Source organism: Cheilinus undulatus, linkage group 9, assembly GCF_018320785.1.
Source record: "Cheilinus undulatus linkage group 9, ASM1832078v1, whole genome shotgun sequence".
Lineage (NCBI taxonomy): Eukaryota > Metazoa > Chordata > Actinopteri > Labriformes > Labridae > Cheilinus > Cheilinus undulatus.
Genome location: NC_054873.1, coordinates 41991208 through 42007684, shown reverse-complemented (window position 1 = coordinate 42007684; position 16477 = coordinate 41991208). Strand labels below are relative to the sequence as shown.

Here is a 16477-nt window from a genome sequence, read left to right as displayed (position 1 = left end):
TACCCCACTAGGAAAAGTAGTAAAACTAGTGCCATAAAGCTGTAGGCTTTCTCTCTCTCTCTCTCTCTCTCTCGAGAGAGAGATAGGCAGCAAAAGTTCCATTGTGCTAAAAGCAGGTGACCAGGTAGCTTTGTCAACATGCCAGTCTCCCTATTGAAAGTTTTTGTACTATTGAGCCCAGTTCTGACCAGAAATTTTTAATGCAATGAGTCAATTTCAAAACATCACTAGGGACTGAGAATCAGGCTGTTGGAAGATGTTGCCTGCAATTTCAACAAATAATGGTAAACAAATAAATAAATTTAAAAATTAGTTTTAACTAGACTGAGCAAGTAGAACATTATTTATATGTTCAGTGAAATTGTGCTTCGGCGCTACAGTGGTAATGATAAAAGAATTAGAGATGAATCGTACAACTTAAACGTCAGGGGTAGGAAACATACACAACTATTGTACTCAAGTAAAAGTACAGTTACTCTTGTTAAAATTTTACTTAAGCAAGAGTATATGTACCGATCTATAAATCTACTCAAGTAAAAGTAAAAAGTATTAAATCTGAAGATTACTGCAAGTACTCAGTACTGATTGCATGGCAGAATGATTTGGGAAAATAACCTACATGTTATTTTTTTCCCTGCAGTACTGCACTTGCAATTTGACATTATTTTTGAAGTTCCTTATCTTGTTTCTTTTTTTTTTTTTTCAAGAAACATAAGCATTAAATCATCCTAAATTATAACCCACACTTTTAGAGAGATTAAATATAAACTGTTCTTTCCTGTAGGCTGGGCATATACTGTATGTAAGATGACATAACATGATGCATGAATCAGCATGAATGACATATCTTTATTCATGTACTTCAATCACAGTACTTAATTTACTGATTTATTTTTTAGTTACAGCATTCATTATGAAAAATAAGGCTGAACAATTTTGAAAAATAACCTAACTGGAATTATTTTGAATCATATTGCAGATGCAATTGAAATTGTCTTTTCTAGAAAAAATGCTTCAATGTTTGCAAGATGTGCAGAGCATAATAACATCTCTGCTGTTAAAAATAATAATAATAATAATAATAATAATAATAATTGTATGAAACTGTTATTTTGACACACATTTCAGGTTAAATATTTTTTTTTTTAACCTTAAAGGGATACTTCAACATTTTGGAAAATTCGCAGTTAGTAATAGGTTCGTTACCTTTGGTTGTCGGTGCAAGCTGTTTCTCGATCAGCGCTGCCGAGTTTGAACCTGCTGTGCCAACTCAATGTAAGCAGACGGTATTCTGGCTTTCCCTCATCAAACTCATCAAATACACAATCCAACAACTCCAAAACGGTCTCGTGGACAAGTCTTGACCTGTACATCCACCATTTTATGAAATAATCATGGAACATTATGAGACAGTGATGTTTTAAAGCTAAATGCAAAGCCGAAACTACACTCCAGACATCGCCTGCTGCACTGTGTCACTCCGCCCAGTGGTTCACTCAAGAAATAGTTCCAAGTATTTGCTTCATGTGTCATAATGTTACATAATTATACATTATTATTTCATAGCATGGTGAATGTGCAGGTCACAACTTGTCCACAAGAGCGTTTTGGAGTAGTTGGATTGTGTATTTGATGAGTTTGATGAGGGAAAACCAGAATACCGTCTGCTTACATTGAGTTGGCACAGCAGGCCCGAACTCGGCAGCGCCGATATAGAAACAGCTTGCACCGACAACTAAAGGTAATGAACCTATTACTAATATTATAGGAATTATGGCAATGGGAGAATTTGCCAAAATGTTGAAGTATCCCTTTAAAATTGGACATAAGTAGGACATAATGAGATTTAATTTGATTTTAGATTAATAGCCCAGCCTTAATAGCTACTCTGGAGTTGTACAGTAAGACACAAACTTTGCCAATAACAACATGAGAATAGATCTCCAACCAGGTTTTTCAGGTAAAGTATCACCTCTTCTAATAAAGTTAAAAAAACAACTGTTTTGGGATGTGATTTGGAAAAAAACTCCTCACATACATTAATCTGAGTAAATGTACTGTTTGGTCTGAACTGGGCTCATGATCGATTTTGTAACTGCTATTTTAAGGTGCAAAAGTTACATATTGCTTTAAAGCTAGAAACACCAAAACACTGATTTACTGGAAATATCCTATTAAGTCATTTACAACTGTATGAAGCAGCTGACAAAACCAACAGGAATTCATTATATTTTCCTGATGAATCCTGTGATGAAAGCAGTCTGGAAATACAGAAGACATAAGCAGACATGCATCCATGTATTTTATTTTACTCTGATACCCAGTTACAAGTACATTTTAGTTTTTTTTTCTGTGACATCAGCTCATTTATTTCTTTTTATGTCATAAAAGCAACGCTGGAGCTCATTCTCAGGATCTTTGGAAAACAGCCAAGAATGAAAAGTTGTCCCAGAAAATCAAGAGGTATCCTGAGATGTTGAGTTTTATTTAACTCATCAGAAGTTGAAGACTTGAGAGAACAACCAAAATTTGCTTCCTATTGCAGAAAACAGAGTTAAATAAATAGCTTTGCATGTCCATTTGGGGCTCCTGTATGACCTGTTCAACTTATAAACAACTGTTTTCATCTAAGAGACAAATGTCAGTATCAAATCCCTCATGTATAGGAAAGAATGGTTTGAGCTTTTGGAAAGATATTTATCATATCACTGAGTGAAAGTTCGGAGGACTGATGCCACTTTTATGAGGAGACAGCTAGAGTAGATTATATTGATAGGGACAGAAAACTGTCAAACAGCTAAGACGTAGCAACCTGCAAAGATAAATTAAGACACAAAGTGAAATAATAACGTTTTTTTTTATTACTTTTGTTTGTGTTTCTGAATTGCACAAAATAAAACATTTGAGTCCATAATATGTCATTTAAAGCTCAAAGCTAGCCAGTCTAAGCTAAGCTAATGGTGCCATAGTTGTAGCTTCATTTTAAATGTAGAGATGAGAGAGGGGTGTCATTCATCAAATTTTATCTCCTACTAAGGAATTAGATGAGTATTTCCCCCAAAGTTTGAAACTGTTCACAGCATATAAGTGAGGCAAATTGTTTCTTTTCTGTGTGCAGTCCTTTAGCCTTCTTTACTGTAAAATATTGGTCAATGGTTCATTAATGAACTGGAATGAACAAATTTAGATCCATTTGTGTCCTGGTAGGTTAAAGAATAATCCATGCAGCATCTCCAGCTTTAACAGATACTCTGCCAGAGAAAAGGAAATCTCAGCTCTTGTGAATTGAAACCTACTTTCATACAGCTCCCATCTCTGATGTTCCTGTCTTGTTGCTATGGTTAAGATGTCTGCAGCTCTGGTGTACAGAGGAAAAGGTTTCTGTAGCAGGGGTGGAAATCTACAGACTGATAGAAAAAGAGTGTTAAGGAGAAAACACATCCTGATCCAAACAGCGCCAGCTGTGGATGTAGCCGTAACGATACCGCCTGGCGTCTGTCGATGGGTTCCTGTGATGTTTGAGGCTGAGATGAGGAGAGATGATCACTTCACTGGTCTGCATTGAACTGAAAGTTTCCTCTTAAGCAGCAGTCAGTGAGCTGAAAAAGCACATATCAGAGTGTCTCAATGGACTGTAGAGCTTAAACTCGTACCTCCTTCAGCTGTTGTGCCAGAACTCTGCAAACAATCACATAGGATTACACACGGCTTTAGTGAATACATCTATCAACAAACATTCAGGTGGCTACTGTGAGGATAATATAGGAATAAAGAGTAGTTAAAGAGTTTAGTGTGTCAGTGTGTGGATGGTTTCCTGCTGTCTGGATCTGTCATCATCTAGCCTGGCTTTGTTGTCTCATTCTTAAGTAGCACTACCTTTTGGTACACGTGTTATTTACTACAGTCAAACATATGTATGATATGTGATCAACTCTTTGTATCTAATGCTACTGTACGAATAAAAGCTTCATGAAACAAGATGTCAATGCCTGGAGTCTTATTGACTATGGCTTTAAATATGCCTCAACACTAACAATAACTAAGACCAGAGGCTTTGCACTAATGTCCACACTAACTCAGGGATAAGCCGATTAGATCTTGAAGGTCAAGTATGAACTTATTAGATTTGGGACAAGGTCAAGGCCACTAAGACTACAAATCTCATGAGTCCATTGTTTCAGGAATGCATGAAGGGATTTATGTTTAATTTGGCACAAATGTACATTTGAACTCCCTGGAAAATAAATCTCCCAAGCCATAGTTCTCTTGCAGCCTGAATAAGATTGTCCTCCAGGATTTTCCTTTATTTTTCTGCATTCATTTTTCCCTCTACCCCTACAAGCCTTCCAGGGCTGGCTGCTGAGAAGAATCCCCACAGCGTGATGCTGCCACCACCGTGCCTCACATTGAGGATGGTGTGTGTCCAACATCGTGATTTGACTGATAGCCAAAAAGCACCATTTTTGTCTCATCAGACCAAAGAAGTTTCTACCTCTTTTTCTTTTTCTTTTTTTTAACTTTGCAGTAACCCTTTCTATGAGTGTTATTTTGTCTTCATGCTGTAACAGTAGCCAGGAATAATGATCAACCAAGAGGTAGACCTTCCAGTCTCAGGTGTCTTTATACTAGAGCCAATTTAGACTCATTCACTGCACTCAGGTGACCTCCGTTTCATTAACTGTGAGACTTCTAGCCACAATTAGCTGGACCTCTGTTGAATAAGGTCAGTCACTTTAAAAGGATGAATATTTATACAATCATTTATTTTACCTTACATGTTTTTATTTGACATTACTTTGTATACTTTTTATAGGCACTGTAGTTTCATACTTTCCATCAGTGGTTTAATATCAGTTGAACTAAAAACATACCATTTAAAGAAATACATCCATATACAAAAGATCAACCACAAAGGTGAAATGATAAATAAAATATTTCTGTGCTTGTAAAAAATATGAAAAACTATTCTTTTATTTTTTTTAAATAATGTTAACTGCTCAGACAAATACAGTGTGCTTTAAGAGGTGCTGGAATCTGAAACAACTTGCATATTGATGTTGGATCTTTCCATAAAGTCTGACAACAAAAATGAGGTGATATGTGAGTTTTATTGTAGTTTGTAAGTAATGTGAAAAAAAAGGTTTACTTATGTATATATATTGCACAGCCAAGGATGGGTACGGATTTGCAAATAGGTTTTTGTTTCGATTTAGGCAGGTTTACTATTAAGTAAAAGTAGGCAGTTGCCAGGGGTCCTGTGCTCCAAGGGGCATGTAGTCATTATAGATGTGCATAAAAATATGAAAATTACTTTCAACGTATTTTTAGTGTAAACAATGAGTAAAGAGTGGATAGAATGGCATTAAAATAGCTTTAGAGCAGAAGTGTTAAATTTAATCACAGCAGGGCCTGGATTCTGAATTTAGGTCTAATCTGAATCCCTAACAGGGTCATCATTAATCCAGTTCAACATCTTGGGTAAAAACATACAAGCACTGATGATAAATGGTTTTGAGATTATAAAAAGTCAAAATGTTAAGTTTAAATGCTCAAGATCTGAGATTAAAAGTCAAACTTATTTGTTCAAAAGGTCAGAATGCAAAATTAAAGGTCAAAATGTTTTTAAAAGGCAAATATATTAGAAGTCAAGATCATGAGTCTCTAGGGTCAAAATATGAGTTTACAGTCAAAGTTAAGAGTTAAAAAGGTAAAAACATGAGATAAAATTGAAAAATAATTAGTTAAAAATGTCAAAATATGACTTAAATTTTAAAATTGAGTCTAAAAGGTGAAGATATGAGACCAAAAAAAATCAAAATTATAAATTGAAAAGGTGAAAATAAAAAGAAATCATAAGTTTAAGTCATAAGTGTGAGATGCAAAATTGTGAAAGTGAAAACCATTTTTTCACATTTCATCACTTTTTATTTTCTTATTTTAACTCCACTTCAAATCTTTATCACTTAACAAGGATATTTTTAATCTTCAAGATTAAATTCACATTTTTATAATGGAGGAAATCAGCAGACCTCATACCGGTGGACCAGCTATAATCAAAATATATGATCTTATGGGCCGGGTATAACTGTACCACGGGCCGGATTTGGCCCCTGGGCCTTGAGTTTGACACCCCAGCTTTAGAATATCCGAAAAACAGTCCCCGGTAAGAAACCCCTGACCCCAACAGCAAGTCCCAAGCACCTCAATATCTTAGTATCAAATTAGTTATAATTAGGAGGATCCCATAAACATCCTGAAGCAATAAATCTGTGGATTACTGTGTACTAAAAGGACATAGGTAAATAAAAAATTATGGCATGCAGCATAACAGATACTGCCATGGCATATACATTTTTCTTTATATCAGTCTCATGTTAATAATTTAGATGTGGTAAGATTGAGTTATGATGCTGTTGTAAGAGGTGAGGAGTAGGAACTGTTGCATATTTGCGTATTTATAATTCAGATATGGGTACATACTGTAGTTTCCTGCTTTGTTACCCGAGTAGAGATGACTCAAATATTTTCTTCACTGGTGTTGAATATTTGAAGCTAAATGGAGAAGAGCATCCTACTGGTTTTTGCCTGCCAAGCCACTAAAGCTGTCCCTGCGGAGACTTTCCAATACGATACTTAACATTCAGTGTGAGGATGACACGGTTGTTTCTCTTTAAGTCACCAGTGTTCACACACTATTCTACCTGATGATTTATACCTTTTTCTTCACTGATCCATATCTAATGATTTCAGTGTGACTTTGTGGCATTATTGATTACATCTGAACTTTACTGAAGTTCACAGTAAACTGTACCTGACATGAATCACCAATACTTAGAAATCAATGCCTGACAAGAACAAAAAGCACACGTGGCATTTACCAGTCGTATTTATTCCAGTCTCATAACGTGACATTTCTCTGACAGCTACAATGATGGACATTTTCAACATTCTGGATTCGATCCATATCAAATGTCAGCAGAATGAAGTTAGACAGATTTATTATGGGACAAACTCATGATCATTTATACTGTTAATGAATTATTAATGAACAGAAACATGTCAGAAAATGGCTTATTTGAAAAAAGGATACAGCTACTGTTTGTACAAATCAGAAAGAACCGAGGTGCAGAGCCACTGCAGAACACCAGCGTAAGCTGCTTCTAAATTATATATTAGAGATGAAACCGTGCCTCACTTTTTAAGCCAGGCTGATCTCCAGTGGCAGAGGAAGACAAAAAGTAACCTGAAGCACTTTGAAGACAAAGTGCTTCAGAGGATTTATTTAATAAACAAGGCTACAGAGAACTGAGACACAAACACAGAGACAGGATGACGGTTAACCAGCGATCACGATCGAGACACAAGTTTGACACAAGAGTATAGCTTCAGTCACATCACCTGAGCTGTGTGGTACTTACAGGAGGCTCTACCCATCAAAAGTTCCTCCCCTTTTATTTTCAAACATGAAATAATGACAGGGAGGAGATTTATATCTTAGCTTCTATCTTTAGGCTTAACTTCATACGAGGGTTTTCGTATATAAGTGAGCAATTTTCAAAGGGACAAAGTGACAGTTGGAAGTTTCTAATAATAGTCCGAGTAGAAAACATGTGGCTCATTAAGTGCTGGCTGAGTGTCAGAGGTCTTCTTTTAGGAGTTTGAATCCTTTTAGGAGATTTATCCGATCTTCTAATCCAAAGAGAGAAGAAAAGAGGAGAGGAAAAGGAGGAATTCTGACTCAGGAGGCGCCATCACATATCTCTAAACCCCGCCTCCTCTCATCTCAATTTTCTCCCAGTTTGAGCCGTGCAAACTCGTTGGCTATCTCCAATGCATCCTGCAGGCACTGTGTGTTCTTTCCCGTGGCCTGGGCTGACATCTCTTTGCCGCCTCCTTTTCCATCCATCAGGGGGCAAATCTCCTGGACCCACTCGTTGGCCTTCAGACCCCGTTTGGTGACTTCCTGTAAAGCAGAGGAGAGGCTGAACACAAATCTCATACCCAGAGGCTTCTAGCGCACTGTGGTCCCATCTCCAGTTCAAGCCCGAGCACTAAAACAACTGGGACTTCACTGTAATAAGCGTGCAGTGTACTTGGCAAATAAATAAGTGGATGTTACCTCTGGGACTTGACACAGGCAGATGATCTTGCCGGCCTCAGGGTCAATGGTGAAGAGCATTGCAGCGGTCTGAGGGGACTGAGTCTTTAGCAGCTTGAGTGAATCATTGAGAGCCTGACAGAGGTGTAAGGAGAGAAAAAGTTGAAGCATAATTGCAAAGGGTGAAAAAAAGGAAGTAAGAAGGAAGGAGCAAGGAGGAAAGAGAAAAAAAGCCTCCTAATCAGCACTATTGATGTCTCAAGGTCAGAATTAATGGGCCACAGAGCTGATTTGGTCCCATGGCAATAACACAATGAGATAAGCTATGAGCCTGCCTGAGAACTGTGCTGCAGCGCAGATAAACTGAATTTTAATACTGTCTGCACTTTTATTTTTGTATAGGATAATGATGAAGTTGTAGGGTTTGAATTAAAGATTTCCTCTAACATGTTTATATAAGGTCTTCTTTGGGGCTGACACATCATCAAATTTAAAACATTTAAACAAGTAAAAAGTGTTTTAAGTTGCATCATTTCAATTGTCATTTAAATTAAAGAAGTCCTTTAAATTCAGAGGTTATTTAATGTCTCCCATAAACTCTCACCTTGGCAGAGGCTCCGCTCTCCATCACCATGACGAGCAGCGGCTGGTTAGGGCTACTGGCGATCACCTCGTTGGTTTTTTCTAGGACTCTTTTCTGGATGTCAGCCTTGTAGCTGCGGTCCAGGTCGTCCATCGTCTTCTTCAAGCCCTTCAAGGTTTCCCTCATCTCGTCCTTTCTCCACTGGGAGATCACTGCTGTGCCTATTAGCTGCAGAGGGACATATCGATGCCACAGCTCAGATTATTTTCAGGACATAGTGGAACAATCTGCACCAGCTGTGCTTCAGTTTAGATGTACCCTAGTTTAAGTGTTAGTCGAAACTTATGACAGAGAATACACACCATTTACATTCAAGGTGTTGCACCGGTTGATGCAGCTCAAACACAGACACAAGTTATTAATCAAGTCTTACACCAAGCTACTACACGGTGAAACATCATCAATAAAATACTGTTGTCATGGTGTATCATTTGAAGAGGCTGAATACTTGACTAAAACTCTCTGCTCTGCCTCATCTTCCAATTTTTAGTGGCTGTAGTTCTGTCGTAGATAAATCCCTCAGAAATGTATGATGACTTTGTTTTTACACATGCTTTCATTTCACATCTGTCAAACTGTTGACCTATTTTTCATCAAAAAGTTGGCTGTGGCTTATTTACTGATGCAGCTACACAAAGCATGCACCTACCACAGTCACAAACTTCACATTACCCAGCGGGATTGAAAATTCACTCCATTCATTATACCAGTGGTTCCCAAACTTCTTCTATCAGGCCCCCCTTTGGCAGATGAAAGTATTTTAGGCCCCCCTACCACTCACCATGCGTATCAATGTGTAAAAACATGTAAATGTACAACAAACACACCATTACTCGCAATTTTTGCAAATTCCTGTTTTTAGAATTTACCACAACATAAAACCTAAAATTTCTGAGTTTTAAAAACCTGACTCTATAAAGATGAATAATTCCCTGATAATGAAAATTAGTAAACATCCTTAAGATTTAAACACCCAGTCCTGCATGAACTTCAGTGACAACTTTGGGCTTATTTGGTGCTTCAGATCACTTTGCATCTTGGGTGCAGCTGTGAGACTGCCACTCTCAGTTCATTTTCAGTGTCCAGCTATGATTTAGTTTTTTCTTCAAGAGGCAACAGCCTGTTACAACATCCTCATATAGGTAGGATGATGCAAAAGAACAAAGTGTGGCAAAGTGTGCCTAGCCTCTACTACTCCTGTCCAAATGCCAGCAATGTCTCGGACTTAAACTGCAATGATATCATTGAATCTAAGGAGACTTCAATAAACTTCAACTCTTCTATAGGGCTGAAGTCATGAGCTGGTGCCGCTTAGCCTGGCCTTGCTGCGCCCCCTCTGTTATGACCCTGCACCCCCCTGGGGGGGCCCCATGGCCCACTTTGGGAACCACTGGATATATTGCAAGCTGCTGAGTATAGGCAGGAATACATTATGATACAAACCAGCCTAGCAGGGCTTTGCACCTCTTTTTAACTGCTTTTCTCCCTTATGTCAAAATTGTGTGAGAAGACGACCAGTTTAATACAAATTTAAAAAATGAAAAACAAAGCCGTAACAGCCTTATATCTCATAATTTGAAAAATGCTAAATCCTGACTCATCTATGTCAGTCAAGGACCCCAGACTGGCTCATGTAAACACAGGATGGTTTACAACAGAGTCTGAGCAGAGCGCATAAAGCACACTTGTTTTCTGTGTCTTTTACTTTTACTCATGCATAGTCTTTAAAATTTTTTAGAAGTGGTAATATCTCCAACACTCTCTGCTTTCACATCCGAAGGGTTTTTAAAAACAGCGCAGAGATGAAGAGCAGCAGGAACTGGAGCAGGGAGCCCACTTTTCTTCTTCGTATGTTCTGTTGGCTGCTTCCTCTTTTTTGTTGGTGGTTTAATAGTGGTTAGCTAACACTTCTTAATGGTTCGACATATTTGTCGTATAACAACGTGCACCAAACTGTGACCGCTCGGGATCAACACAAAAAAACATTACACCCCCAGTACATATGCAAAAATAAATCAATCTTTAACCACAGTATCTTGGTGTGTGATTTAGTATGATTTCAGTTGGACTACCAGGTTTATATGCATTTCAAAGGCCAGACTAAAGCAATAATTCTTTTTTTTCTGCATGTGAATGTACCAACAAACATCTTACACCTGCATGATTTTGGCTACTGCTGTTGTAATCACCAAATCATAATTCTTTATTTTATGTTATATGTATTTTTGGTGCTGCTTGTAACTGGGAGTTAAGAGACAATTCTGAATAAGAGGCAACGCACCTAACAAACACTGCATTAAGAAAAATGCTTTTTATTGATTGTGACATCATGTTAAAAAAAAAAAAAAAAATCACTTTTGCAACAACATTTTGGTTATTTTGGATATTACACTCAACAAGTTAAGATAAACTTTGCATTTATGCTGTGCAATCCACCAGTGATAAAACTTAAGTGACCATGTGTCTGATTTGCATCATTTTCTCATGTAAATCTGAGTGATTGCTAAATATCTATATTTTGTTGACAATTCCTTTTTCAAGAGTTGGCGGCGCATCCTGTGGCTAGAACAGCTGAGAACAACTGGTTCAGTGAAAACTTTACATGGGACGTGCAGTCAGAACTTACACATAGCTGTTGCAACAGGCCCCTGGCGTCTTTGTGGGTCTTACCTCTGTCATGTCTGCGATCTCTTTCTGGATGTCCTTGTTTGGCGCTTTCTGCTGCTTCACCTTGCCTCCCAGGGAGGACAGAGACTGTTGCAGGGAATCGGCTTTTCTCTGGGCCTGGGGGATGCAAGACAGAAGAGGGGGGTGAGACAAGGGCAAGCAGAGGAGCAATGAGGAAGAGATGAGGGAGAAAGAACAACAAGCAGAGCATATAAGGACAAAAAAAAGATAAAGAGGAGGATCAAACAGCAATTGTTTCTAAAATTAGAACAGATTAATTTGTCCTTGAGCCTGCAGAGGGGGAGAATGCAAAATGCTTCCTTCTTTCTCCAAGTTCAACAAGTCAAAAACAAGCTTCATTAAAGTTTCAAAGTTGGGCTGCTAGTTCTCACCAGGGACCCAAATAGGATGCAGCCTCTCAGTCAGAGCACATTATTATTAAAGATTTTGATTTTTAGAATGAGCTACAAGAAAATTCTCACTATTTTATGACCACAATCAGGTAATCTTGTAATTTCAGACACAGCATAACAGCATAAATTTTAGGAATATTCAACCCATGTTCTTTCTTTAAAAAAATAAACAAAAAAAAAGTTTTCTTTTTTAAAGTGTAGGTGGATGTGTGAATACAGGCATAATCCTTCAGGCCAAAGCGTGTATGTGTGGTTGTAAGTATGCCAGCGTGTGTGTCCTGACCTTCTGGGCCTCTGCTCCTGTCACAGCAACAATACGGCGGATGCCCTTAGCGATGGCCTCCTCTGAGACGATAACAAACGGTGCTGCGTGACCCGAGTTCTGCAGATGGCTGCAGATAAGAGAAACAACGGCACATTACCAACGGGGTTACACAACTGTGGGAGGAGAGGGAGAGCGCCGAGGAGCAGGAGGAACACGAGCAGAGAAGGAGAAAACATTACAGAGCAGTGATAGGAACAAGGGGATCTTTGAAATGCTGTGGATTAAAACTACATCAAAGATGACATCAAGAGGCAAAACAACAATTCACTAAAGAGGAATCCTTTTGAACATCAGGTGGCATGATACAGCCAGAAGATCTGTCACAATTCAGTGTTAATTTGGCTTCCATTTAAGATTTTGTCCCAGTGTCTAAAAAGAAAACACAACACTAGATTTTTGGCAATAAACAAAATACAATAGAAACAAATTCATTTCAGCCGATGTGATTTTATATCATTGTAACATTAGGGGTTGGGGTTATTCCCCATTGTGGCTCGTGTCCTCATATTTGCCCTGCCCAGATTAAACCCACCCAGGAAAGAGGTGAAACATTTTCCAACAGTCTAAATCCAAATTTCAGTCATATGTATCTCAGTGTTTTCACATGTTTACAGCAACCATATTCTAACATATCTAGTGTGTTAAAACATATATTCAAGTTATTTCAACATCTACAGATGAAAACACTGACATACCTTGACTGCAGGACTTTTGCACAATTACTGTATTTTTACAGGAAGGATGGGATCATTTATTTTCCCCGATTTATTAATACTTGGTGATTAACTGATATTGCTCTTTAAGGGCTGATACCAGTTAGGGGTGCAACGATTCATAGGTTTTGTTTTCAGCTGTAGGTAAAAACAAAAAACAAAATTGAGCTGTCAAAGCCAGCAAGGGATCCACAACGCGCCACCTGACTAGTTGACTTATTGTTTCAGTGGCTGGTGACTAGTCAACTACAGGAATAGTCGTTAGTTGCATCCCTAATACCAACACCTTATAAGTAGATCAAAAGACTAAAATTTGACTGTTCTTTGGAATCAATATGCATTTATTATGGCAAAAAAATTACTTAATATGAACAAGTTAAATTGTAAGATTAGAAAAAAAAAATGAAGTAAAACAAACACATCTGCACAAACGCTATCAACACGAGAAACAGAGCATGTGATACCAGCAGCAGGAAGATGGGAATCAATGACATATGCTTACTCTGTCAGTGGCACTCAGGCTTAAGGGTGCTTTCACACCTAACCTGTTTGGTTTCGATGGAAAAAAATTTGTGTTTTTGCAGCACTAGTTTGGTTCATTTGCACTAGTGTGAAAGCTGAGTGCCGAACTCTGGTGCGGACCAAACAACCAGACTAAGACTGCTTGAAAGGGTAGCTCTAGGTTTGCTTACATTCACACTCTGGTCCCGTTTGTTTGTGGTAAGAAACTGACCTTGATCTGGTCGTATTCAGGAAGCATTGAGCTTTTCTGATTTAAATCAGCCACCATAGCCAGAGAAAAACACATTTAAACTACAGACAGACCTGAAGGAGCTTCAGAAACAATCACACAAGTGTCTTTTCTTCTTTCCTCTCACCAGGCAGCTGTCTATGTGAGAAATATTACAAAGGTAATGGCTGTTTCCAACACTTATGCTTTACCAGGATTTATATGTATTGGTTTACTCTAGAATAAATAAAGTGATCCAGCACTGTGCGTCTGTCATTGAGTGAACACACATACTATCTGTGGTGCTGAAGGTCTCATCCCGTCATAGCTGGGACAGTTCCAGAGGGACAGATGTCACTGTTTTTTAAGGGCATCACTCCCAGGAAGCCTATAAATACTTAATTGATGTATTATTGAAGAGATAATGCGATCGCTGATCAATCCGTAACTGAATATTTATCATGTGTCATGCACAGGCATGATAAAAATTATGTGTACATAAAATTAACAAACAATTGGTTACCAATATCAGATAATTTCTTAGTGTCTAAATTGGGAACCAAAGGTTTTGGTACCTTGGTTCCTTCATTGTTATATGGCAGCTTTTGGTTAAAATATGACAAAAAACTGCAGCTAATTGGAATATTCTGAATGTTTCAGTACTATTGATGAGTCAAAAAACAGAGACTGTACAATTCTAAACTCCTGGGCATTGAAAAGTACAGAAATGCACGTTTTCACCTTTGCATATAAAATTAGACACTGCTCTGGCTCTAAAATTAATGGAGTGAGATAAAAAGTGGGGCTTTTTTTTTAAATCCATGCAGGGGAGAGAACATCATGGCATTCAGGTGAATATTACAGCCAGGAGCAGACATTGTAAAAGTCACTGAAGCACATCTAATCATTGGATTGAGCTCTGCACGGCGACACAACTGTCACACCCTAAACCCACAAATCCAATTAATGAGTTATACCTTTAACACCGCCACTGGGCAAGTCAAACACCCCTGGCAACAGGCGACTTCATGCAATTACGGACACGTTTTCAACTCTTCCTCTCTGGCTCAATTTAAGCCCTCACATCAGACTCATGCGGCAACATTAACAGTAATTACCAGCAACACCTCATATTTAATGATAAACACATTAACCCTAACAATTCCCATCCAGCCATGTGTTTCTGTTCTGCTACTCTTTACTCATTCAAGCAGGTTTACACACACACATTAAACAAACATTATTTATGTGTTACGATGACACACAGTTACAGAGAGTGCAAGTGTTGAAGCTGTGAGGCTGACTCAGAGTTAACATAGCATCTGAGCTCAGAAGTAAACATCGTCATAAACTGTGTGGCTCCAAAGAAAGCAGCGGGCCAAGAGCTGCTGGACAGAGGGACTTACTGTTTCTTGAATGCCACTGAATAAAGGTTTCTAATCTCTTAAGCCTTAGAAAAGATGTTGTATTGTCAGATACATATCCCTTATTAAAAACACACTTTGGGTCTTTCCTCCAGGATAACTAAAGAAATTAAATTTTTATGGAAATTATTTTTTTAGCTTTGTGAATCAGACATTATTCAAAAAGTTTGATATTATTTTTCTGTCGCTCCAGCTTCTGTTAAAATTTCTAAAGATACACTGACTGGCCTCTTTACTCTGTGGGTTTGGGACCTACTGGTGCAGGGTAATCCAATGATTTGACTGTCAGATAATGAGAACATCAGCTTTAGCATCACATTGAAGAGAAATGCAGCACCTTCATAGGTGCACAGTGCTGCAGAGATTAGCACTGTCATCTGGAAGCAGGAAAGTTCCTGGTTCAGATCCCTGTCGCACAGGCCCTTTCTATGTGAAGTTTGTATGATCTACTTGTGCATATAGGGGTCCTCTGAGTGACCAGGATGTACCCTGCCTGGCCCAGTAACAGCAGGGATTGGCTCCAACCTCCCTGTGACCCTGAATGGGATAAGCAGGATGGGTAATGGATGGATGCAGAACCTTCAACTGCTGGTTTGAAAACACCTCCATCACCTTGTCTGCAGCTGCTGCAGGTCAGCCATGCTAATAAACCTAAAGCAGCAGTGATAAAATCCCCCCAGACTTTGTTTCCCTTCAGATAAATAATCATCCAATATTGCAATTAAAGTATCTGATGAAACCAACAAGACAAAAGAAAGAAAGCTAATCAAACAAGGGACATACCTGCTGCTTTATGATGCGTTTAAAGTCGAGTCTGTAAAGTTACTCACAGGCAGGAGTAAATTATGATTTGTTCAAATGTATCTTCAAGAAAAGGAAATAACTACTTCAGACTGAGCTAATGATCTCAGACTTTTTTAAAAGTCTGTAAATGATTGTGTTACCCAATGCCTTATATTAATATATGTAATAATAATTCAATTGTCTTTATTATACGACACCTGTTGAATTCATCCTTGTGAGGTTTTTGTACTGCTCTGTTAAACTAAGTAAGTAAAAGCATGTTGCTAATTGAATAAAGATGACTTTTGGGCTCCTTTGTCAGGTCATGCTGCCCACTGTAGGACGTCCCAGCCAACTAAAGTGCTAAATACTGACCAAAAGCTAAACCAGCAGATATAACAAGACACAAAACAAAACTGACATCTGTGTCAGTATTTTATTTTTAGGTTATCAGTATCAGCAGTTAAAAAACATGACCATAACATCCCTAAATAGTTCCATTAATAATATTACTCACCATCAAAAGATTTAGACATTTAGTAAAATTGTCAAAGCACTTGATGTATTGGCTGCCTCTCAGCTTGGTAAGCTACATTAGATTTAAGGTTAAGCAGGAAAGCCCTCTAGATTTATAAGCAGCAATGTCTGAAAACAAGTCATTGAAACCAAAGTTGTAATAGT

General features: G+C 38.2%; 1 protein-coding gene across 2 annotated transcripts in view; it reads right to left on the bottom strand.

The window, feature by feature from the left end:
- Positions 1-6868: 6868 nt before the first annotated feature.
- Positions 6869-16477, bottom strand: part of aars1 (alanyl-tRNA synthetase 1) — a 30104-nt gene continuing 20495 nt past the window's right edge. For both annotated transcript variants that reach the window (XM_041795867.1, XM_041795865.1), the window contains exons 16-20: positions 12105-12213; positions 11412-11525; positions 8703-8909; positions 8120-8233; positions 6869-7963 (exon numbers count right to left, since the gene is read on the bottom strand). In XM_041795867.1, coding sequence (XP_041651801.1) covers positions 7784-7963; positions 8120-8233; positions 8703-8909; positions 11412-11525; positions 12105-12213 — 724 coding nt within the window. In that variant the 3' untranslated portion in view covers positions 6869-7783. The remainder of the gene's footprint in view (positions 7964-8119; positions 8234-8702; positions 8910-11411; positions 11526-12104; positions 12214-16477) is intronic.